The 23,834-nt window shown below is 37.2% G+C and overlaps 1 protein-coding gene across 1 annotated transcript in view; it reads right to left on the bottom strand.

The window, feature by feature from the left end:
- TACR3 (tachykinin receptor 3) overlaps positions 1 to 23,834 on the bottom strand; it is a 37,415-nt gene that overhangs the window by 4,462 nt on the left and 9,119 nt on the right. Inside the window, exons 2-3 of the mRNA XM_009885503.1 lie at positions 16,241 to 16,429; positions 14,665 to 14,815 (exon numbers count right to left, since the gene is read on the bottom strand). Coding sequence (XP_009883805.1) covers positions 14,665 to 14,815; positions 16,241 to 16,429 — 340 coding nt within the window. The remainder of the gene's footprint in view (positions 1 to 14,664; positions 14,816 to 16,240; positions 16,430 to 23,834) is intronic.

The raw sequence follows: 23,834 nt of genomic DNA, 5'->3' as shown, positions 1-23,834 counted from the left end.
TGGTGCTGTACTTAACTCATATTACATCATCCTGTGGGAAACATGAAGCAATTTTTCATTTAATATCTGGCAACAGTTTACAAGCTTTCCTGATGGCTGGGACTGGTACAAGATTTTGATTATGAGAATACTTATTACTGATACGTATACTGATTATCAGTTAAAGATACAAAAGGGGCATTTGTCCACACATACAACACCATTATTAACATTTGTTTCTTCTAAAGCATTTTTTATCAGTTAACTGTAAATCAGTGCAGAAAGAAGATCAGGGTTGAGAACTGAAACAGTAGAGCTTTCCATCAATAAATGTAGTTTAATCCGGTGGAACACTGTGTCACTCATGCCCCAGAGCTGCTAGAAATTACCGTAGGAGTGCAGGTTGCCAGGCTGGCCAACTAAATCGTGTTAACAACATTTTCAAAAGGAAGTTGTTTGTCTTTTTTCTAACATCTAAATTCTTATTGGCCAGTTTTCTGTGTTATATTGAAGGGCAAGTCAAGCAGTGCTTTGAGTCTACTTAAAGGCTTCCTAAAGCTAATAAACCTTCACAGGCTGTACAAATAATAACTTTTTGATTTCAACTGCTGCACTCAAAAAATAATGCAAAATGAATGAAGTTTTGACTTAACCTAAATATAGTATTTCAGATTTTCTTCAGGGGAACAGAAATCCCCAAATAACTATTTACTCTATGACCCAAATTAAATCCTCAACTATTTTTTTTGTGTCACAGTTTCAGGCAATTAGATTTTTATTTTAAACATTTAAAATTTTTTTTTTTTAAGTTTTGAAATGAAAAATGCTAAATCACCCCCAGAAAATCACATCTTTTCCTGCAAGGTTACTGTTTTGTTTAAACAAAACACTCATCTTTAAAAACAGTGAAATCAGCGTAAAATTTTCTTGTTGCTGTTTCTTGTCTGGAAATCTATGATTAAATATTAAGTCATCACCATCCTGAAAGCAGATATTTCTGAAGAAATAGTTAAATTAGACAATAAGCAAAAGATGATTTTAGGTGGAAATTAGTGTTTGATTTAATTTGTGAAGTAACAAGTCACTGGAATGACAGACAGTGCAGCACACTATGTTCTTAATCATTCAGGTTTTCAGCTGTTTTTCATAAATAACAAAAATTACCTACAAATTTAAAGTATCATTTTTCTCTTACCTAAGGAGAAGATAAGTGAGATATTGCAAGTGTGTGTGGCATAAAATTGTTTGAAACGCGGGGCAGTTACAGTTGAATTTGATGTCAACCACAGAAGTTATGAGGCAAATCAAAAAGCACTATTCTGTCCTCATTTCATTAGCTAAGAATGAGTACGTGTTGGCAGAAATGGAGGAAAAGAAGAATAAGAGGAAGCTGAAAAGGAGGGAGATTTTCTCTCCTCCCAGTTTTCTCTCCTCTTTCAGGGACAGGCACACACGGTGTGCAAGGCCATACCTTACAGTTTATGGCTGCTGTTCTTGTTTTTTCCAGTGTTAAGTTTCATTTCTTGATGATATCAATAACTACGAACTGAAACTTCCTTCAAGGTCTATAAACCCAGGACACCTTGATTTTACTTGGTATAAATCCTGATGAATGAGTGCCAGTAAACTGTTAAGCTCAATCAGGGCACAAGGAAAATAAGTGAAACAGGACAAGTACGAATTTGCTGCAAAAGCCTGATTGTGCATTTCCAGTACGCTGTAACATTTTCTCAAAAAAATCTCAATGACACTTTGCAGATTCAACTGCAGAGTATAAAAGAGAGCTTCAGTGGATGGCGTTTTTTTTGAATACTTAAACATGTGGCTCTGATGATACAAAGTTCTTCTATTTTGGTTTTTTTTTTTCATATGTTCTCTTTTATTTTTTTGAGATATTAACATTTTTCAATTACTTTCTCCTCTGTTCTGTGTTGCTTAGAATTCATTAATAAGGGTTTGCTCTTGTGCATTAGGTGTTAGGAAACCAAACCAGAAAATTACTGAATTCAGTTGTGCCTGATGTCTAGCTCTGTTCCTGCCACCGTTTCACAACAGAGCTTCCAAAATGTGTGACTGCAGTGAACATCACCAACTTGTGGTCCCAGTGGCACTGTTTTTCCCTGGTGTGCTGTTCAGTCCCCCTTGGAGTATTGTGGGCAGCATGGCCAGAGGGACGGGCTAGTTTTCTGTTCCAGGACTTTTGTTAACATGAGTCGTACTGAGTCTCTTAGTTGTGCAACCTTTAGGCAAATCTTAAGGCTAGATTTGGAATATGATAGAAAATCAAAGTATTTTGAACATGTTGATGAAAATAAAACTATTTTATATTTTGATTTTCGTCAACATGTTCTGACATATTGTTGTGCTTTTGCCGATGTCTAAGAAAAACTATGTCTATAAAAAAAGTTAATTTATGTGCTTTGTAGTCTTGCCTGTTCCTTTAAATCCTTCCTTTCTGAGTAAGAACCATTCTTTCATTAACAAATAGTGTGTAATGAGAAAAAATGTATTTAAAAAAAACCCCAGACATAAGTTCATTTAAGTTGGAATTTGCAGGTTTGCCTTTGTTGTGAAATATTTGAAGCAGTGAAACAGAGCTAACAGATTCTGCTACACTTGGAAAGAGCAGCAACATTTCTTTTTCCTCCTGTTTTTATTTTGCATGAAAAATAGCTAGGAAAATAAGTCTGATTTAGAAGTAGCATTGAGAACAGCTCTTGAAAGATTATGACTGAAATATACTTTTCTGAGAGATTCAGTTGCCTCTAGGGGGCTATAGCAATTCATATTGCAAGGCATTGATCTGCTGTCGATATTTAAGACTTAGGCAACGGAATAATTTCCTTTTCAGTCTTCTCTGCAGCTCCTTATTGGCTTTCTAAGTCATCTTTGATATTGCTGCTTCTACAAGGTCAGGAATTTGGCTTCTGATTCATTTGCACTGATGTCACACACTATAACTTCATTAGTTTCAGAACTTTTACTCCTAGGTGTTATGCAGATGGAAATGAGAAGAAGAGCAAATGCTTTAAGAAGATGTACAGTGCAAGAATGTCTTCATTTACCCACTGATGTATGTTATTTGTCCATGAATACAACTTAAACACAGTTCACAGATAATCTGAGTCATAATGTGTTTTTCTTTCTACTCCGTGCTCTTTTGGAAGAAGTAAAATACCAAACTAACATTGCACAAAGTGTTTCTGCCAATGTGTCAGGATGCCATCAGTAAATCCACTTCCCAATCCTGCAACATGTGTGGCACTTGTGCACTAAACACCAGAGAGAAGGGAACACCATTATGTCTTTTGCTTCTCTACAGTGCTTAGTTGGAGCAAACTATCTTTTGCAAGAAGATTAGGATTCAAAGGTGACTCTACTAGTATCAGTACAGAGATAGGGTTGATTTCTGAGATACCAAGTGTTGTGGGTTTTCATATAGTTTTGACAAGCTTGGGGATTTTCTGTGCTCTTTTAGCCCATAGAAAGGATAGATTCTTAATAGGTGAAGGAGATGCACGCTTAGAAGGAGAAAGAATTGGAGAGCTTTGAAGTCTTTGAGCCAGGTAAAGTACTTGTCAATTCCAGTGCTCGATACATCATTTTATTCTTCTGACTTATACTTTCCGTCCATTTTTTCTCAGTTGCTTGAAATAAAGAAACTGCTTTTCATTTCAGTTTGCATAATCCCTTGCTGCTGACAGAATTCACAATCACTTACTTTGTTATTTAAGCTGTAAAGTTGAAAAAGATACCCTGTTCCTGTATGAAGTAGCTTTGAATCAGATTGCTGTCTTACAAATGCTAAAATGTGAGGCTTTTAGACAACATGCTAATGTCTGCTGCTCAAACTTGATGACGAGTAACGTAGATGACAAGTAAAGGTAGGTGGCCTTGTATCATTGCCTTGGCCTTCAGCATGGAGTAGCGGAAGAAATTTATGTTCTTTAGAAAACGACTCCAAGTGGCTGTTGTGGGATTGGCATTACTGGATATGGTTATCCATCTGAGATCTAGTTCTGAAAAAAGCAAAAAAGCTGATCTAGCACTTTTGTACTTAAAATTCACACCATCACTTATTTTACAGTAGCTTCCTTCCTGACCTGGAATGAGTGATGGGACACACTTCACTTCTGTGCTTCCAAGCAGAGGTGAGCTTTGGTGTAGAGGAAACAAAAATAATTATATCTTCTTTTGTTTTCCCAACAGGAGTAGTTAGTTCTTAAATCTTCTTTCTGCCACAATTCTGAAAATGTTCTGGGACCTTTAATCCTCATTTAAGGCTCTCCCAGAACCTTGCCAATATTTTAAAACTCACTTGAATTTTCCATATAAGACTTCAGAGAGACTGGCACATGTGAATTTTTTGTCTTGGAAACTAGACCTTATATTGAACAAGGCAATAAACAAATAAGGCTGTGCTGAATTATGCCGCTGAATTATGCAAAAGTATCCCCACACGTGGTTTGCCTCATGTGGGCTCCTATCAATGGAAACTGCCCTCTTGAACCTAAAATGAGATGGGTACCTTTGGTTCTTATTGGGTCTTATTTCACATGGAAAGCTTACGGTCTTTTGGATTGTTTTATTTTCAGCTTATTCACTTATAGGAATTAAATTAGTGATTTATATAATTCGATACCATTTTAATATTTACCATATTTCTCTATAATTTTGGCACAAGAACATCATGGGAAAGAATGCAGATTATTTAATACATAGTTTGAAAACCTTCTTTCTTCTCTTTTCTGTTGATAGGAATAAAATTGTGTTGGCTGAAGATGAAATAAATTATTCCTGGACTGTCTTTGTTTAAAATGCCTGGAAAAATTCTGTTCAGAAAAAAACACAGTTAAAGCTATTCTTTTATTGCCATCATAATTATGCGTTTTCAAAGGCAGTAACATCTTCCCTTTCAAAGGTTAAAGCAAAAGTGTTTATTACCACATAAGAAAAAATAAAAAAAAAAAATTATGTCCCCCAGTCTATTTCAATTTAAATTCAGTTGTTAACGTCAGCGATGCTTGAGGTTTATATTTTGCATTTGATGCACTTAATTTATTTTTGTTATTCCACAAACAACTGTACAAGGTTATGAATTTACTAGGGGAAGTAAACTTGTAACTCACAGAACATTTTGGAAATATTTGGTCAGTAAAAAGGCGGTATATGCTCCGGTCAATTATTCTTGCTGAAAAGCATCAGGAGTGTCATTGTCGTGACAGCATCTGCTGCTTCTGCTTTCATACAGACATTTTAGCATTATTTGAAATACTAAAGTATCCACACTACTTGGCCATAATGGTCAACACACTGATCATTACCGCACTGGTTGGATGCTCCTGTGGAATAAGGTATAAGCTGACCCATGTCAGTGTGGCTGAAACTGTTTCCTAGGAAACCCTATCCAAAGCCTGTAGAAATCAAAGGAACTCTTTTTATCCACCCCAGAAAATGAGTAATGGCATAAAGGTGCTTTGAATAGGTTGTTTACCATGTTGCAGTCCAGAAACTTCTAAAGCATGAAGTACTTGACTTAAAGGATTAAATTCATGAGGTGAAGGTATCAATAGACGTAGCAGACACCCCTCTGTTTGTAGGTGATAATTTTCACCTGCTTCTAAAAAGAACATTTGGAATATTGTAGGTTCCCTGCAGTTCAGCTTCTGCCACCATTTGGGATGTTTCTGGGCTGTTTCATCTGGTTTCCCCCTTGTAAGCTCATGCTGTAACAGGAGTTTAGTGAGGTCTCACACTAAGTCTTAAGGAAGTAGTCATATAGCCTCTGCTTTAACTTAAAAAAAGACATGCTGAAATTATGGGGTTTTTTTACGTGAATAGCAATGTGTAATGAAGGTAAAACTGTATAAGTGCAATACTGGAGCTGCAGGTCTGTTCTGCTGGATATACAGCTCTTGGCACTGCCGTCTTCAAATGACTGGTCTGTATCAGGCTTCCTGGACTTTTCACCATTCAAGTGCTGAGCACTATTCCAGAAAGCTCAACAGACTCAGAACTCATGCTTAAATTAATTTGTTCACGACTTCCCTACAGGAACTTAATGAGGAAGGGGCTTCCTATGACCTCTCTATCTATACAGGGCTATACGCATAGTTGCAATTTAGTATATGTAATGGGATAACTTTGCAAATTAGATGAGACATTCAGAGACAACAACGTAGGTTGGATCATACTCGGAAAAATTCTGGGATTTGCTGAATTAAGGACTAATAAAATGTTCTGTTGTGAGTTGTGGAATCAGCTGCTGTGAGCAAATGGGGAAGAGACTTATTACAGCGCGATCAGGTCATCAGCTTAATGAAAGGAATAAATGAGATATTAGGATCTTCCAGATGAGGCATTTTCAGTGGAGACAGGAAAGTGGTATTACCACTATGCAAGACCATGGTGAAACTTCATTGCTGACATTCCTTGTCTGGTTTTGGTCACTTGTTGCATACAGATATTGTTATACAAAAGAAGACCAGAAGCTCTTGTTTCATTTATGTAATGAATGTAAATAAAGGCTGAGAGAGGATATGGCTATAAAAACATTTGTAGAGGTGGCACCAGTGAGGGATAATAAGTAAGTAATTAAGCTAACAGAAAATAATGGCATAAATAGACCTGTCCGTAAATAAATTTAGCCTGGAAACTGGAAGTCTTGGAGTGGTGAGATTTTTGGAACACTTTCCATTAAATGTAGTGGTCTAGAAGGCAAAATGGTTTTAAGATGGAGATTTAAGATGATATCAGAAGAATTCTGTTAGGGTTGTCTGTGATGAAAGGTCTTGGGCCCTGAGGCTGGTTCTTCTGTTAACTTTTAACATTTTAATATTGAAAGAGACAAACTGATAGCCAGGGAATAAGTGGAGAAAGCTCTGGACACAGTTCAACATCTTCAGATGTCGGGCAAACAAGGGACTGGTTTGCTTTTGGAGGAGCCTTTAAAAGCTCCTGGGAATTCCTTCTTCCTGGGTTGTTTTTTCTTTACTTTAAGCAAGAAATGTGACAATGTCAAACATAACCACAGATAAACCTGATCTTTAAAACTTGCCATGTCTTAGTCATATGAAAATCTTCAAATGGATCTAATTTCTAGAGTAGTTTCACGAAGTCTAAGGTATTTGACTAGGTAAGTCTAACCTCAGAGGAGACTGACTTAAAAGTATGAAATCATGAAGTTAGACTAGTTTTATGATGGGGAAAACAAAGAGACATTCTGAGCTAATAATTTCAGAAACTTTTGGTTCCATTCCTTGTATTTCATGTACAGAAAAGACATACTATGAACATAAAAAGCTGCCACTTTGGGTGGTATTTTTATCACACCTTCAACTGTCTAAGGAATAAGCGGACATGTTAGGACTGGAATAATTAAAAAGCATCTCTGTTTTGATTTGGTTGTTGACTGACAACAAAGTGGTGAAACGTACAGAACTGGTGCTAGATGAGGGTAAATTGTCCGTCAGCCTGATACTGCTTAGTCTTTTTGCTTTTTCAATGTGCTAAACAATGCGTGCTAAATTTATGAGTGGGTGCACTGAAGTTCAGCTGTGGTTTTCCACCGTGATAAAGCTTTGGTCTACAAGGCACTCATAACACATCAGCATTTCAGATAAATAATAATTTAACTGTAGCTGTATGAAATTTCAGATAGTTGAGCAATATAGCCATCCGCACAATATAAACCATAGTCTATTAGGTAAGTGAGACCACCTTTTCTTAAAATAGGGTTTAATTCTCCAGTGTCCTCTTCTCTGTTGTTTCTGTTCTAGCGTACCCCTATATTTTTTTCATTTTATTTTCATTTTCAATCTCTGCAAAGTCAAAGAATAGACCCATTTACATAAAACAATTACTGATGGACCAAAAAATTACACAGGCACCAATTTTTGGCAGGAGGTACGTATTATTCCTTACGAATTGAACTTCTGCACCTTATTACCCCATGATAGAATGAGTGGGTTGTTTCACTTACCACTCTCAGAAATGTAAAATCAACCAAAGGGAAGGGGTACCTTCCTAGGGGGGAAGCGCACATGCCCCTTTGCCTATGTTTGCACAGTTCTGGAGAGGGCACTTTGTCAGCATGTAAGCAAAGTGCTCCTACATCAGCATGACAGTCATTTCTGTCCGTGAATCACAAGCACAAATGAATCTACAAGGTGGAAATATTCATGCCTCATGAATAAATAAGGGGTGGGAAAGGCACGATGGCAATATAAGTCTCTTCTGCAGTCTGCTGTTACATGGCCAATCTGGATGAGCTCTAACCCAGATGCCTTCCTCCTGTATCTGTGTGTTCCAGGATTTGGTTCTTTTTGCATACAGAACATGGAGAAGTGGATATTTAGACACATGTGCAGCCTTGATAGACCATTACCTGAATAAAGGCCAAAAAATTCTGTGGTTACTACTGTCTGACTTTTTCAGTATAGACTAGAGTTTCAGCTGTGAAGATTTGGACTATCTGTTGAAGTCTGTAGTACAAAGCCATGTAGAATAGTTGATTGCGGCTGGTGTTTTTAATGGAATTTAGGATAATGAAGGTATATCGACTTTCTGTTATATTAAACTGTTTAACTCCCTTATGCCATTGGAATATATGGAATAAAAGGAATATAACATATAAGTTATTGGAGATTGGAATGCTGATCCTCTTGCTGGGAAAAAATTAGAAGATGGATTGCTTAAATAACTGGGAAGATATTAAAGTTACCATGTCCTTGTGTAGTCCCCTGGGGTAGCAATTATTTTCCAACCTTGAAGAAGTCTGAACAAATGTCTAGGATAAAAGTCAGGTTTCAAGATGGTGTTGGCAGAAAATAGGAAGTCACATGCGAGACATCCTTGGATGCAGAGTGTCAAAATGTTTTGTTTCTTATGGCTGAATGCAAACTTTCACGTGAGGTTTTATGAATGGGGCAGTATCTAACTGTCTGTCTAGACTTAGTGGTTGCTTGTTAGCAACAAGGATCTTTGATTTCAGAATTACTTACCATATGACATGTGAGTTCATAGTGTAATATTCTGACCACCTATTTTTGATGAATAAGCTTTATATTATGAGTATGGTCTTGTTTCTCCAAATCTGTGTCAGCCTTTGTAGGTGTTCATAATTAATTCAGTGTTCCATGAGTTTTGATGCTACACTGTAATGTTTTGGGCTTTGACTCTTACTTTTTCTTTCTCTCTCTCTTTTTTCTTTTTTTTTAAAAAATTTAACAAATTCTGCCTCTTAATAAACTATTCTATAGTAAAACAATTCAGCTTCTTTCTTTCATCCTCACCTGGTCAGCTACCATTTAATGCCAGCAAAAGTATCATTTTTTCCAGCTAGTGCATTTTTTATTTTGTGCCATGTAATATAAAATGTATATTAACATTATTTCATGTCATGTACTCATATGTGGTAAAAAAAAAAAAAAAAAAGGAAAATCTGCCTTTTCAGTTGCACTGAAAGTCAGTGAGAAGTTGGGAGTAATGTACTGAACTATATTTTTATAGCTGTACTGCTATGTAAAAAAGGAACATAAGGACATAAGACAATTCCTCCTGGATCAGACAGTTGTCCATCTATCCTACAATTCTGTCTCTGACAGTGGCAGTAGGAGGTGCTGTTTAGGGAGATCCCATGAACCTGGCCATTTTCCATCTTTTATTTTCCTAATACTGCCTCAGCATCCAAAATTATGTTACAGAAGAGTGCATCCCTGCTTCATCTTTTCAGTATCTATTTATGAATTTATTGCCTGATAAATTGCCTAATCTCTTTCCGAAACTTCTCAGATCATAGCATTTGGCAGGAGAGAAGCTCTTTACCAACTCTTAAATTACCCTCTCTTAAAGTAATCTCTCTTCTACCTGCTTTAAACTGCTCTCCTGTTAGTTCTTCTATTTCAAGATTTAGTAACCAACAGTTCTTCAGTCATTTTATCTACGAGCTCTGTTATTCTGTAAACCTTGATCATCTTATTCCTTGGCTGCCTCCTCTCCAACCCGAGAAGTCCAGGCCATTTTAGTCTCTTCATAAGACTTTTGATCATTTTAGTTGCCCTTCTTTGGACTTCCTCTAAGTCCTCCTCTAAATGAAAGAAAAAAAAAAAAAAAAAAAAAAAAAAAGAGAACAGAGCGGAGACATACATGTGAGTGGATATGTGTGAAGTGTTCACACAGTAGTTCTTACAGAGACTGTTTTTTCAGATTCTGTCCTGTTGCTTACTTCTGTAGTCTGTGAAAGAGGGGAAATATTTCACAGAAGTATTCCAGAAAATTATTTAAAATTGTTAGGGTGTCTTTTTGTAATATTTACTTGTAGTCCTTTAAGACTTCACCTGGATATTTCTGTTTATCTGTTAAAAGCTTTTCACACCTTCATTTTAAGTGATTTTTGAATTTTCATGCAACCGTTTTGACCCTGACTTGGACAAGTGTGTCCTGCCATCTTAGTTGATTTGGCTTCTCATGCTATGTTGTATTTCAAATTCATGTTCAAAAGTGGTTCTCATGACATCATTATTCCTTCAGTCCCACGTTGTTTTGAGTATTATTTTCTTTTCAGATGGAAGTCTTAAGTTTTCTGCTTTTCCATTTTCTCCTCCACTGTGTTGCATGTATTGTATTAACTGATTAAATAGATGCATTTGACTGTAAATGGATATGGGATGTCTACCTTCGCTGTCAAAATATATACGAAAACTTTGAAAATTTCCTTATGTAGTTAGGCTGGTAAACCCGACCAACTCTCTCTTGTAAAACTGTGAGTAACTAATAAATTGTTTTTACATGCAAATTTGCAAAACACTTTTAATCAATCTTCATTGCAGTAAGAAGTTGAGATGACGCCTCAAGCTGTGTTAGGAGAAGAAAGGATGACAGGCAGAAGCATAGTATGGAGGAATCATGAAAATTGCTGAGAAATCTGCACTGTGACATATATCATAAAGTTAACAGAGGTAAGGGGGATCATAAAGATAAGATATAAAAGTTAAGGAAAGTGTTTTCTGTTCTTCTGTATTCTTCCTATTGGGACAAATCAATTGTGTCTTCTGTTGAGAGAACCACTATTTTTTCAGAAGAAAGTGGTATCAGAACTGAATCTCTTGACAAAGACAACAGTAACTGATTGAGTTTATTTACAGTACATGATTATCCCCTCTTACAGGTTAAGTAAAGTTGGAAGAGGAATTGGACCAGAAAGTTAGATAGAAAAAACAGTGTGGAGACAACATCTGAGAGCAAGTGTCTAATTATTTGCATTGAATATAAAGAACACTTTGGCCTAATAAAACTGATAGTAACACTATGAGCTGCCTATATAAACTTCAGTTATTTATGGCAGTATTGAAACTAAAATTCTGGCTTGTGAAAATGGGAATTGCAGGACAATAATGATGTTCAACTTGATATCAGTCAGTCTCATGCCAGGAGCTTTAGGAAGGAGGGGTAACAGCTGCAAAGTTCCCACATGTGATGGATGTTCAGAAGTTCAAAAGAAGTTCAAACAAATTTAAACGGGTCAGTCCCTGAGACATTTTTTCTGTCAAGAAAAAAAAAAAGTAGTACTAGTCATCTCATGCTGTCCTGAATTTCTAAAAATTTCAAGACTTTGACCCTTAAAGATACTAAGTGTGACTTTGTGGTGCCCAACCTCTAGTGTATACTGTGAAATTCTTTGAGTTCTTTGATGTTGCTTTCTGACGGATTCAGGGTGCGTTCCACAGTCACACATATGAAGTGATGAGACTGTCTATCGAACCACTAACAACTTTTTCAAGCTTCAAACTTTTTCTTGGCAAACATGGTTTCTTTAAAAGGTCTTCCATGAAGTGTTCACTACCTTCTTGACATTAAATACTATTTCAAACAATCCTAATCAACCTTCCTTTGCACTGTATCATTGCGTAATATTAAACAGGCAGGTAGCTATTTTATATTTCTCCTTCATTATAAGTGCAGCCAGTAAAGACTTTCCATATGTCTAGATATCTTCATGCTAAATAGCAAGAAAAACAGACGATTTCTTTGTTTTAACAAAGGGAAAGCAATAGCTCTGTTATCAGAGACAGGCTGAGTGATAGCTTTATTTGGATTCTAGTCCATTAGTTCATCTCCATGAATGACCAATTATGATTCATCTTTTCAAATACCAGTTATTTCATAAATCCTGCTGGAGAGCACAGCAGTGGAATTGAAGAGCTGTCATGGAGCTCTGCCAATAAAGTCACTGATGCATTTATAATATATGTGCACATAATTTAATCCCATCGTTGCATGTGTTGAAGGCATGCATTCCAGTACTCTCACATTTAAAATCCTTTAATTAAGGATGCTACTTCTTGTCTCTTGCATATATTTAGAGTTCTAAAGAGGTGCTGTTTTTAAAGTATTCAAGGGATTTAGTTGGATCCTTTATAGCATATAGTAGAAGGCAGCTTTTCCATTCAGAGGCCTCTAGTTTTTAGGTCATAAGATGTTTTACTTAGTCATTATGATAACAGGTGTTGAAGTTCTGAGATCTCTTCGTTCTCTTTTAATAATTTTCTTTCCACACTGGCTTTTGCAAACTGTCTGTTACAGAAAGTGATTCCTCAGTTTGGCTTTAGAATCAAACCCCAGGCACCCTCCACTGAGTATTTGCTTCCTTTTTTTCACTGGTTGAAAGGGAAGTATTGGTAATAGCACAGTTAATTGACCAGTGAAATCTTTTTCTGTTCCATAGGAAAGGTAATTTTCTAACTTTGAAAATAAACTTTTTGGTAAGTGACAACATACATGGCAAAGACTGTGATGGTGATGTGGGACGTCTATGGATAATTTTAAAGAGTAAAATGCTGACTTTTTGAAATGCTTTCAGCATTTCTGGAAATTAGTCCAATAATTTCATCTTGGGGCAAATATGCAAAACACACTGGTTAGTTTTCCATGATGATTTTTCATCATTTTGTCTCCATTCACATTCCAAATAGTCTCTGTACACGTACAAGACAATAGTAGGGATAATACTAGTCAAACTGTATTTTGCTTCCTGAAGAGAGACTAGCGTTTTGCCCTCTTAAAATAGCTATGTGCAGGCAAAAATAAATGACACCTTTGGTTTCATGGGGGGCATCATACGGTAAAGCTGTATAGGTATGTCTACCGTTCTGACAACTGAAACATGCCATAGAAAGTTTTGCACTTGTCTCTTATGAGTCTGAAGATGTATGAATGAGAAAGTGATCCTAATCTTTCCTTTCATATATCTTCTGGCATAACAACTTTTTCTGTGTAGTATGTGGGGGGAAAAAGGCTTTCATATTCCTGGCAGTGTCCTGAAAGAAACAGAAACATCAGTGTTCTTTAGTATTTGCAGAAGATCTCCTATTGTCTCAGGACCCAATATGCTGCACTCTGGTATTGCTACAGTGTGGTAGCATATACCGCTGTTCAAACAGATCCACAGTACCAGGAAGCAAACTGAGCAACTGAACATGTGCTCATCACTGTGAGCTAGAACTCCATGTTTGGGTACCATTTTTACAAATCTGAAGGGTTATGTGCATTTTAGTAGGAAAAAATTGGCAGAAATGAAAAGCAAGACTGCCTTGTTAAAGAACAAAAGTTAGGTTAAGAAAAAGGATGTTATAAGAAAGAAACCTCCATGGCACTGCAACATCATGAAAACTGAACTGGAAATAGTCAAATAATCAGTTCATAAGCAATCCACAGTCTTGTTAGATTAGGCAATACTTATAGAGAAACATATTGAAAGAAAATAACTGGAAAAAAATAGTTTGTATTTTTCATCAGAAGTTATTGATTTAAAACCTGAATTATTCAATATGAACAGGCCAGTCAGCACTCATCTCAAAGATGCATGGACTTTAATCTACTGAAAATTACAGCAAGGTTCATTTTTCTTTTAGTAGGATGAGAATCTGGCCCACAAGGATCTAATGGTTTGTTAGCCTGTTGTACAAAACTGAGTATTTTAGCTCTGTAAAGGCGAAACAGTTGGACTTAGTTTCCACATATCAGACACACTGTATGCTGCTACATGTGGAGTAAGAAGTTAAAATCCAAATATTAACTTTACTTAATGATGAACAGTAAAATTCAAAAAAGAACAGCTAGTGAACATAGAAGACAGCTTATCAAACTTAATAAATTTTTTTATCGAAGTAGATTATAGAATGGTTTAGGTTGGAAGGGACCTTCAAGATCATCAAGTTCAAGCCCTCTGCCATAGGCAGGGACACCTCCCACTAGACCAGGTTGATCAAAGCCCCATCCAACCTGGCCTTGAACACCTCCAGGAGTGGGGCATCCACAACTTCTCTGGGCAACCTGTGCCAGTGGCTCACCACCCTCAGAGTGAAAAATTTCTTTCCAATACGTATTCTAAATCTGCCCTCTTCCAGTTTGAAGCCATTACCCCTCATCCTATTACTACACGCCCTCGTAAAAAGTCTCTCTCCAGCTTTCCTGTAGGCACTCTTCAGGTACTGGAAAGCTGCAATAAGGTCTCCCCAGAGTCTTCATTCTGCAGGCTGAACAGCCCCAACTCTCTCAGGCTGAGATCTCTCCTTACTGTTATTTCAAGTGACTTGGTGTTTCTGAAGGAATATACTGTGATACTTTGCAAAACAATTGCAGATTGTGTTATCAGGATTCACTTAGTGAGGTTTAATGGAACAGTACCTTTCTCTTAGCTTTGAGCTGCTCGTGATATTTGTTGGATGTGTCGCCTGGTATTTCTCCTCCCCAGAGGGTAATTCCCACTATGGAGTAAGTGATGCCCATGACAAGTAGTGGAAAGCAGTAGACCAGCACAATCACAATGACATGATACCTGCAATGAAAAAGCAATAAGCTGATAAGTGCTTTCAGAGGAGCTATGCCAATGGAATGGACTGCTAGAAGTCAAGAGAGCTACTGTAGCACAAAGCGTGTTTTATATTCACTGGCTAGTACTCAGTGTTTTCACCGTCTTTTTGAAAGTCTAGAATTGCACTGCAAATTTAGTTACGTTTTAATGCAAGTGCTTTATGGGGTTTCTAGTTCTGATTCTGAACTTGCACTAGCATAAATTAAGAAAGAATCTATAGTTTTCATGATTAGTGACTCAGAATATAGTGTGTTTGTCCATAACTAGCTGGATTTATTTAATTATTGCACAGCCAAGTATCCTAAGGGCAAGCTAGGGGGTTTTAGCTCTAGTCTGGACCATAAATGAAAGAAGAAAATAAGTATTAAAATGGTAAGGCTCCGATAAGTGTCCTGTGTTACCCAAAGTACTTCATATGGCAGATCTGTTGCACATAGGTAACACAGATCTGTTGCCCATGTGTTGCTGCCAATGTAAGCACTGGGAAAAAAAAAGATAAATTCTTTTGCTTCCTGTTAGTTCCTGGTTAAATGCCATCTTCAGATAAAATCCCAATGAATGATCAGTGAAGAATCCCCAGCCATCACTGAGGGTGACCTTCCTGCCCTAAAGAGAAATATCTGTGCATGGCTCCTGAAGTGATAAAAATTATATATGATCAGGGCCTTTTTCACCTGCCTGAAAGAGAGCCAAATGTCAAATTTGATGCTGGATGGTTAAACAGGCTTTCAGCCTTGGACACAGAGTTCGTCTTAAATGCCAATGAAGACAGAAAAGGGCAAATAATGTTTCTATGGCTAGGTAACCACTTATTCCTAATTCTGCCAGAGGGAAAAATAGGATATATTCAATGTAATTGACTGTTATTCTACACTTTCAAAAACTGGAACCAATTACAGGTTTTACAGTTGTCTTATTTGAACTGATATCTGACATAAGTAATTGTGATAATGTAACAGAATGCTTGGGGGAAATCCAACCCTCTGATGAACACACCCAGACAAAAAAAGACTGATTAGGACAAGGAGAGGCTGTAAATACTCGTTTTCCTCATTAGGATGAAAAGAAAGCTTGCTTCAAATTGCAGGTTCTGTCCCCACGTTTAACCATCTCTGTCTGTATAGAAGTAGCCATCTTAAGTGAAGCAATGATAGTAAACATGCAGCATGGGATGGAGAACACTCATAGAAGTAGAAAAGAACAAATGTGTTCCACTTATCACTTAAAATGCACTCTTTCTAACTTAAAAAAACCACTTTACATTTCTCAGTGGTCAATGCTGTTAGTTATTCTGCATGTAGAGTATCTGCATGATACTGCACAGCTTTTGCCAAGTCCATTGCAAGTGTAGACACCACCATGCACAAGTTTAAAAGAACAAAAGCTTACGTAAAATGCTGTTTTGGACCACCTGGCCATGCTACATAGCAAAGAGTTCTCCCAGGCATCACCTTGGTTATGGAGTATAGGCACTGTGGAAAGGCCAACAGGAAAGCCAAAATCCATATGCTCGCAATGACCAGTTTGGTAGCAGTTGCAGAGAGCCGGGGTTTCAAGGGATCAATAATGGCCATGTACCTGTAAAAGAAAGCAAAAACCTGCACATAAGAAACCTTCAGAAATTAGGTTGTATCTACAATCAATCAAAGCTTAGCGTTTGGAGAAGGGTGAACACAGAGATACTGTCTTCCTGAGTTCTGATGGCATTGTGCTCTTTGGGTGGTTCTGACCCATGAAGGCTGTGCTGGAAGAGAAAGATTCATTGAATATTGTTTCAAAACTGCGGGATACCCGGTTAACCATATGTATACCAGTTGAGCAGCTATTTCTCAAAGAGTTAGTTAATCCTGTTACTGCACCACCTGATTGAAAAGCAACAAGGCAGCTGGGTCCTCTGTTACTCTGGTACATAATATTGGGTTTATCTCTAATTAAAACAATAACAGCCAAGCTGTCAGGATTATCACTCATCCGTCCAAAAGCTACAGGAACCTAATAAGTCTACATGCATTTATTTCAGTAGATGTAGACTGACTTCGGATCGCCTGCCAAAGAGCCCTAAACTGCAATTGGCTCATATAGAGATTGAGAGAGGAGCCGTATGAGCTTTTCCTCGGGCAATGTAGAAGCGATAAAAGGACTAAGAGAAATGCATGCATAAAGCATGAAAACATCTCATTTGCCTTCTCAGTTCCTGTGTTCTCAGATAGGATAATATTCTTGTTGCTGTCCTGTAATTGTATCTGCAATCCATGTATGCTGATAAACTTAGAAGAACATGCAAAAAATCATTAAAAAGTGAAAAAAGGCATCAGGAAGGCATCAAGACAGACAGTAAAGGAAAAACAGGTCTTGTTTTCTGTCATTTGATCTCTGTTATAGATGCAAGGAACAAGGGAGACACAGAAATTTTGTATTTTATATACTCCATATCACATACTTCATGTGTTTTTCACACTTTTCTTAGCATGACTACTGCTTTGATTTCTGGGCTAAACCCTGAGCTAACTTATTTTCCACCAAATTCCCTGATCACTCAATTTTTGTTCACTTAACAATGACCAAATAATGACTTGCAAAGTCATTAATCATATTAATTAAGTAGGAACACTATTCCACATTTCTTCCACTATTAGAGTGAATGCTGGTAAGTATCAGTCAGAATGGCATTTAAAGAAATTTTTGTACATCCATAAAAATAGGGACATGTGGGCTATATTTATATCCATACTGTGTTACTGATATCTCATACTGAGTAACTAGCTACATGTTCTTTAATCTGACATCCGAATTTTTTCCAAAATAACGCAAGGAAATGGTTTTTACAGTAATATTTTGCTCCAGATACAGCGGTTCCCAAAGCATATTAAAAATGCTTTTATTCATGATTTGAAACACAATGCTGTTTGTGAGTTAATGTAGGAGTTAAAGGATCAGCAATTTAAATCAAGAAATTTCCATGGAAGTATTCAGCGTATCTGAGCTTATTCAGGAAACCAAAGGTCTGCCCTTCTGCAGTCGTTGGTAGCATTGACATTTTACACTGTGTTTCCCAAACCATTGCTTTTCTGAAATCAGAATTAGAATAGCAATGTAAGAAGATCTTCAGGAATAACCAGGGCAGGCCAAAAGGAAACCAGCAAAATTTAAATGTTTGTTTCTGAGTTTCCTTGTGCTTTTTTATTTTCATATTATATGAAAACACCTGAAGCAGGTAGGAAACTGATGAATATGAAAACCAGCTTGAATGTTTTACTAATGGGAGTTTTTCAAATTTCTTGGAGAATGTCTGGATCAGTTTCAACAATTTGTCATCAGTCACAGATTAGTACTAATTCCAGAAGCAGCAAACTCATTGCCAAAGACTAATTACGGCCCATATACTTTCACTCTCTTTCATTGTACACATGTCCAGTTATTTGATCATCATTGACAAGATTAATGGAGTATAGCAGTGATTTCCTAAAGGTCCCCTTATTTCTGACTTCTTTTCCGTTGTAGGTCTCTAGTCTCCATCCCTAGCAACTGCCCTTGTCCCTCTCTGTTTCAGGTTTTAAATAGTTATAAAGTCAAATCACACCTATTCCAGCATACTTATGTACAGAAAATATTTTCATAACTTTCCAGTATTGCTTCCCTCTTTGTGTCATTTATAACTTCTAAAGGGAATGCAACAAGTAAAAGATATACTATGGTTCTTCATCTACTCTTTCTCTACATTTCTACCTTGTATAAAGATGGATTGGGATAGATTGAGATACTATTTTCTGTATGGAAAAATACATAGGCAGTAATAGGCATTGTGTGGCAGGAGTGTGGAAAAAAAAAAATCGCTTTGCCTCATCAGCATTTGTAGATTTTGTGCTATTGTTGAGACTTTAGGTGTTGCTGTGGGGCTTAAAAGTTATAAAAACCGTTTACTTTGCACTCCGAGAGAATGAATTTTTTTGTAGGTAACCAAGCATAAATCAGTAGGTCCTACTCAAAAGTGACACTAATACGTGATTATTGTTATTTTTATTGTCTATGTTTGTCCTTTGGACATTCATAGATCAAAAAATTTCAAAGCCATTCGTGATGTTTACTTTTTTTGTTCTCATCTTCTGCCTTAACTTTAGATCATGAGAACCTGTCTTACACTGTTAGGTGACTGCTTGGGTCTGTGCTTCCAAATCCATGTAGTTTGCTAGATTTTTAGGCAGGACTTGAATTGAAATCCATTGAAATCAATGGGTAAGCTGCCATTGATTTGAATCAATCCTTTTTTTGATGAGTAAGTTCTATTCTGGTGTAATTAGAAGAGTAGCACTCATTTAAAATGAAGGCAAGTGCTACATGTCCTAATTGTTAGTTACACATCTAGGTTCTAGGCAGCCTAGATTTTTAGGTACAGACATTACATATAAGACAATAATAATAATATTCATAAATTAATGCTCCTGATAAGAATTTGTGCAAGTCATCTTCTGCATCCATATTTACCTGCTTGAATTTCATTCAAGATATTCCTAATTTTTGGAAATTTCATACTTGAGAGATGAATAATTATAGAATAGATACTTGTTTTAGCAAAAATAACTCAGTTTATGGCTAACCATCAAATATGTAATAAATCCAATATCTGCCATCATAGTGGTACATGATAACCTTAAAACATCTAAATGCTGTCAGAAAGAGAGAGTGATCTAAAACAACTTCAGTTTTGAATCATTTATTTCCATATCTAGAATTTCCAGCCTATTCATTTTGCATTGTTTTAACTGCATTTACTTATTTTTTCCCACAAGGTTATTAATTACCCTTTCCTTTACCTGTTTTTTTTTGTTTTTTCTTTTTTTTTCCAGCTAAACTGGTGCTCTTGTTATTACATACTAACTATGAAATACCTTTATTCTAGTACTGTGTGCCTTGTTCTGAGAGAACAGCAGATCGCCTGAAAATATACATCAGCCAGATTGTTGCCTTTTACCCCCTAGTTCCCTTCTCCTCCAAAAAGTAATAGATAAGTTTGTAGTCCTGAGCCCTGTCTTTCAAATTGAGCTAGCTTGAGCGTGGGCTGCCAGATACTGCCCAAAATGCTTGATGATCTTGACCCGTAGTAGGTGATAACCCATAAACAAGTCATCATTTTTACATGCTTGTGGGACTCTTATGACATCTCCTCATAGCCTGGAATCATTCCTTTCAATTGCTGGTTTTCTTCAGATTGCTCATTGACATTATTTTATGTGCTATTGTCAGGTTTCTATTACATTCACATTATTCTTATTCCCAGTTATATTATTCTTATTCCCAATAGGTACTAGGAGTAATTCTCTTTGGCTACAATAAAATTTTGTTGTTATATCTCCCTGTCTGGTGACTGCCCTTTAAAGATGTGGATTGTTTGTGTGAAATGACTCATGCAGCAGTACTGGTGGAAATTTTAACTATTGGCTGTCCGAGTGAGGTAAGTCAAAAGAAAGAATCAACCTACTTGTCTTTCTTGTTGAAATTTGAGTGATAAGCCAACAGCCGAACTTTTGCACAAGATTGGTTACAAAAACGTAGCAGGCAGTCATTCTAACAAACAAGATGGGGAGGAGGTGGAGGAGCTTTGAACGTTCCCTCAATAATGTCTTTGTGCAGGAAGGACTCAGCTGAGCAGAGTATTGACAGCTCTCTACTACTGAGCCTTTGATAGCAAATCTGATTTATTCTAATTTGCCAGTACACTAACGATTACAATGAAGTACCTAACTTGTTCCCTAAGTGGCTTTTCTTAGAAACAAAATTGCTTAATTAACATAGTGAGATACTGCTTTATAGCTGCAATTGTTACACTCATCAGATTTGTCATATAAATTTGGTAGCATTTTCCTAGGGAAGCCATCATTGCCATAACTAAGGACAGTGGAAAATGTGCAATGACTCTTAGTTGCAGGTTAATAAACACCGCCATAGTTGAGCTGTCTCTGAATGTTAACCTCTGTAGCCAAAAGAAGCCCAGAAGAGAACGGAGTCCTTCCTGCACTGTTAGCTGTCATTTGCAAACAAGGCTTGGCCACCCCTGCTTGTAATTTGTTTGCTGGAAATGTTATCTTGCCATTACTGGTACCTAAGGGTGGTAAGTTGATTGTCTATCTCTTTAACCTCAACCTGAAAGAGCAGTAGGTAATGTTTCAGTTGGCCCTTGCTTTTGATCTCTGTCCGTTTTGGCCGGGGTGTTTCCATCAGGAATGAAAGCTCCTGCTAGCACAGGCTAGAGGTTCCATGCTTAGGTGTTGCTCAGAAAATTAGTGAGGTTAGGAGGCTAAGCAGGGGATAATGTGTATGTATGATGCAGGATATTGACCCGATATATTCCAGTTCCCCACAGCTGACAACCCTCTATTGTCTTTCATGGTTTAGCTCTGTAGTTAGGGCTCATTTCCTTACTCTGTTTGATATCCTTATATACATTTTGTATGGCACAGTGCCAGATATAAGAGGGAGCAGCAGACATGCTGTCTGAACTGTGCACTCAATGGTGCTGAACATGGTTTCTTGAACATTTTTTTTTCCTAAAGAAAGGATTGTGTGACTAGGCCAGGAATGAAAGGGAGATACAGGATTGGGAGTAAAAGCAAAAGAACTGAGACTGGGGAACAGTTTTCTGTATGCAAAAATAGGAATAGAACTGAAACAAGAATGAAGAAACTAATAGAAGGAGCAGCAAAGACAGGAGAATTGTAGAATAATAGCAGATAGAAATTGGGTTGAGAGATGAGAGGATAAGAAAGGAAACTGGGGTGATGTAAAGGCAAAAGACATATGAGAAAAATCAGCCCTAGTGGACTAGAGATTCCAAGGTAAGTAGAACTGGTAGAAAAGCACAGTGTTTTGACAGTAGAACTCTGTGGTGGCAAGCCCTTTTGCCTCTGCAGATGTATGGGAGAAAACTCCCAGAGTTGTTCTCTCTGTGATCAGCCAACCATAAACTGCAAACAAAGGGAACAGATGGACTTCTCTGATGTCCTCTGCCTTAATGGCTGTTTTGTTTCTCCCCTGTTCTTTCAAGTGGCCTGAACTTATGCGGTCCTTCTGAAGTCAGTGAAAGTGGCAAGAGCTGAGGCCCTTGTAGGTCCACCGTGTTCTGTGATATTTATATACAGACCTCAGACGTCCCCTCACCTCTATCTCTAAGGTCAATAAAAGATGGTAGCAGGATTTATAATGGCTATAAGCAACCAAAGACTTGTTACACTGCTGAAAAGCATTCTGTAGCCACACAAACATTATTCAGTGGAGTGCCATGCCAATTTGCTGTGCAGTCTTTGGACATTTACTGTTCAGTCACTCACCAGGCTAGAGCAATGGGACCCCTGCCAAACAAAGAGCTCTGAACCCTCACTGAGGTTGTTTGGTTTCGGGGTTGGACTTCTAATGCCTTCTCACTCCAGTGAGAGCTGCTGATAATGCCACAGATACCTTGTTCCACACAGTAAAGCAGGGATGCTGAATCTAAAGTACATATCAACTGAAAAGAATTAACTCATTTTGCTCATTTATTACAAAAAGCAGGAACCATTATTACCCTATCCAACATAAACACTAACACTTGGAAGATAATTATAAGGTGGAATACGCACATTTAGAAATTTAGGGATGTAAATGTGTGCAAGTAGAGACTCAAGCCAACACCTGCAAGAATGTGGATCATTCAACATCTGTGCCATGTTCTATGCATTACTCTAAAGCATTTTTCAGTAGCACTTTAGTTTCATCACTAGAATCATTAGCACATGATTTTGTTTGCTGCTATCATGCCATATCCCACTGTCATTGCTTTTCTTCCAGCTTTGGTTTGTGTTAGTCTTTGTCCCTAGCTAATTACTACTGAAGTCAGCAAGAGTCTTTCCATTGAACTTAATGAGAAATCAGTCAGGCTGCAAGATATAATGGATGGCGCGTCATGGTGTGCTTGCTGCAGCACTCTTTTCCTTCAAGACTGTTTTCTTATCTGCTGGGGTCAGAATAGATCTAGTTTCCTTCAGAACTGCTCAGTTTGGCTGGATTGTACAATTTACTGTTTGGTACTTGTTTCTTGGGTTCATCAAATCAAGAAAATCTGTTTTCTCTGAAATGTTAATAGAGAGACTCCTCATTTGAACAACATTGATAAACTCTTCAAGCCATTGGTTATAATGACAGCACAGTCATGTAGTTCTATTATAGTTTGCAAATAACATAAGAGATAAGTAGCTGGTAAATACTAGAAAAGCTTCTGAAGTTGGTGTATTATGGTCTTGACAGTAGGAAAGATAAAATAATCCTAATTTATCTTTTTGTAAAATAGCATACACTGGCTAATACAGGCAGGAAAATCTTCCCTCTTTAACACATTATTTAGAAAATTGTAGCAAAAATACATAAGATGTTTTTAAAACAAAATGATGTTCCAAATTGGATCCTACAAACGCCCATCAGGAGACACAGTTGGAACCCTTTAATCATTCTCAGTGATTTGTTTCACCTGTTTACAGTGGGTTTATAAACTCAACTGAGGGAAAAAAGTAATCAGTTCAGCCCCAGATTGCAACAGGAAATTGGGACTTGACAAAGGAAAAGAGCGAGAGAAAAATCATAATGCTTGCATATAAGTGGCTCGTCAACAGGAGACAGCAGAGCGCACTGCCTTCATGAATGCACAGATGCTGTTATTCCCTCAAAGCAGGAGCGGGTTTTGAAACTTTATATTTGCAATCAACTAGTAATTAAGAAACTTAGGTAGGAAAATGCTACGATTCCGTGCCCTTATTTAAAACATTATTGTGGAAAATCCTACAAAAAGTCTCTGTAAGGTAGATACAGTAGACTAAAGGGGATGGAATGAACTGAGATTTTAGAGGCATTTTTTGTATGACGAAACCCAAATCTTTAACTTTTGCATTCTTTAAGCTTTATCTTCTACCTAGTAGTGCAAGGCTCCGTCTTTTCTTTTCTTGTGAGAGTGGTCTGTATT

The sequence above is a fragment of the Charadrius vociferus genome, unplaced genomic scaffold, assembly GCF_000708025.1.
Source record: "Charadrius vociferus isolate BGI_N301 unplaced genomic scaffold, ASM70802v2 scaffold55, whole genome shotgun sequence".
NCBI lineage: Eukaryota > Metazoa > Chordata > Aves > Charadriiformes > Charadriidae > Charadrius > Charadrius vociferus.
This window is presented reverse-complemented; position numbering and strand designations above follow the sequence as displayed.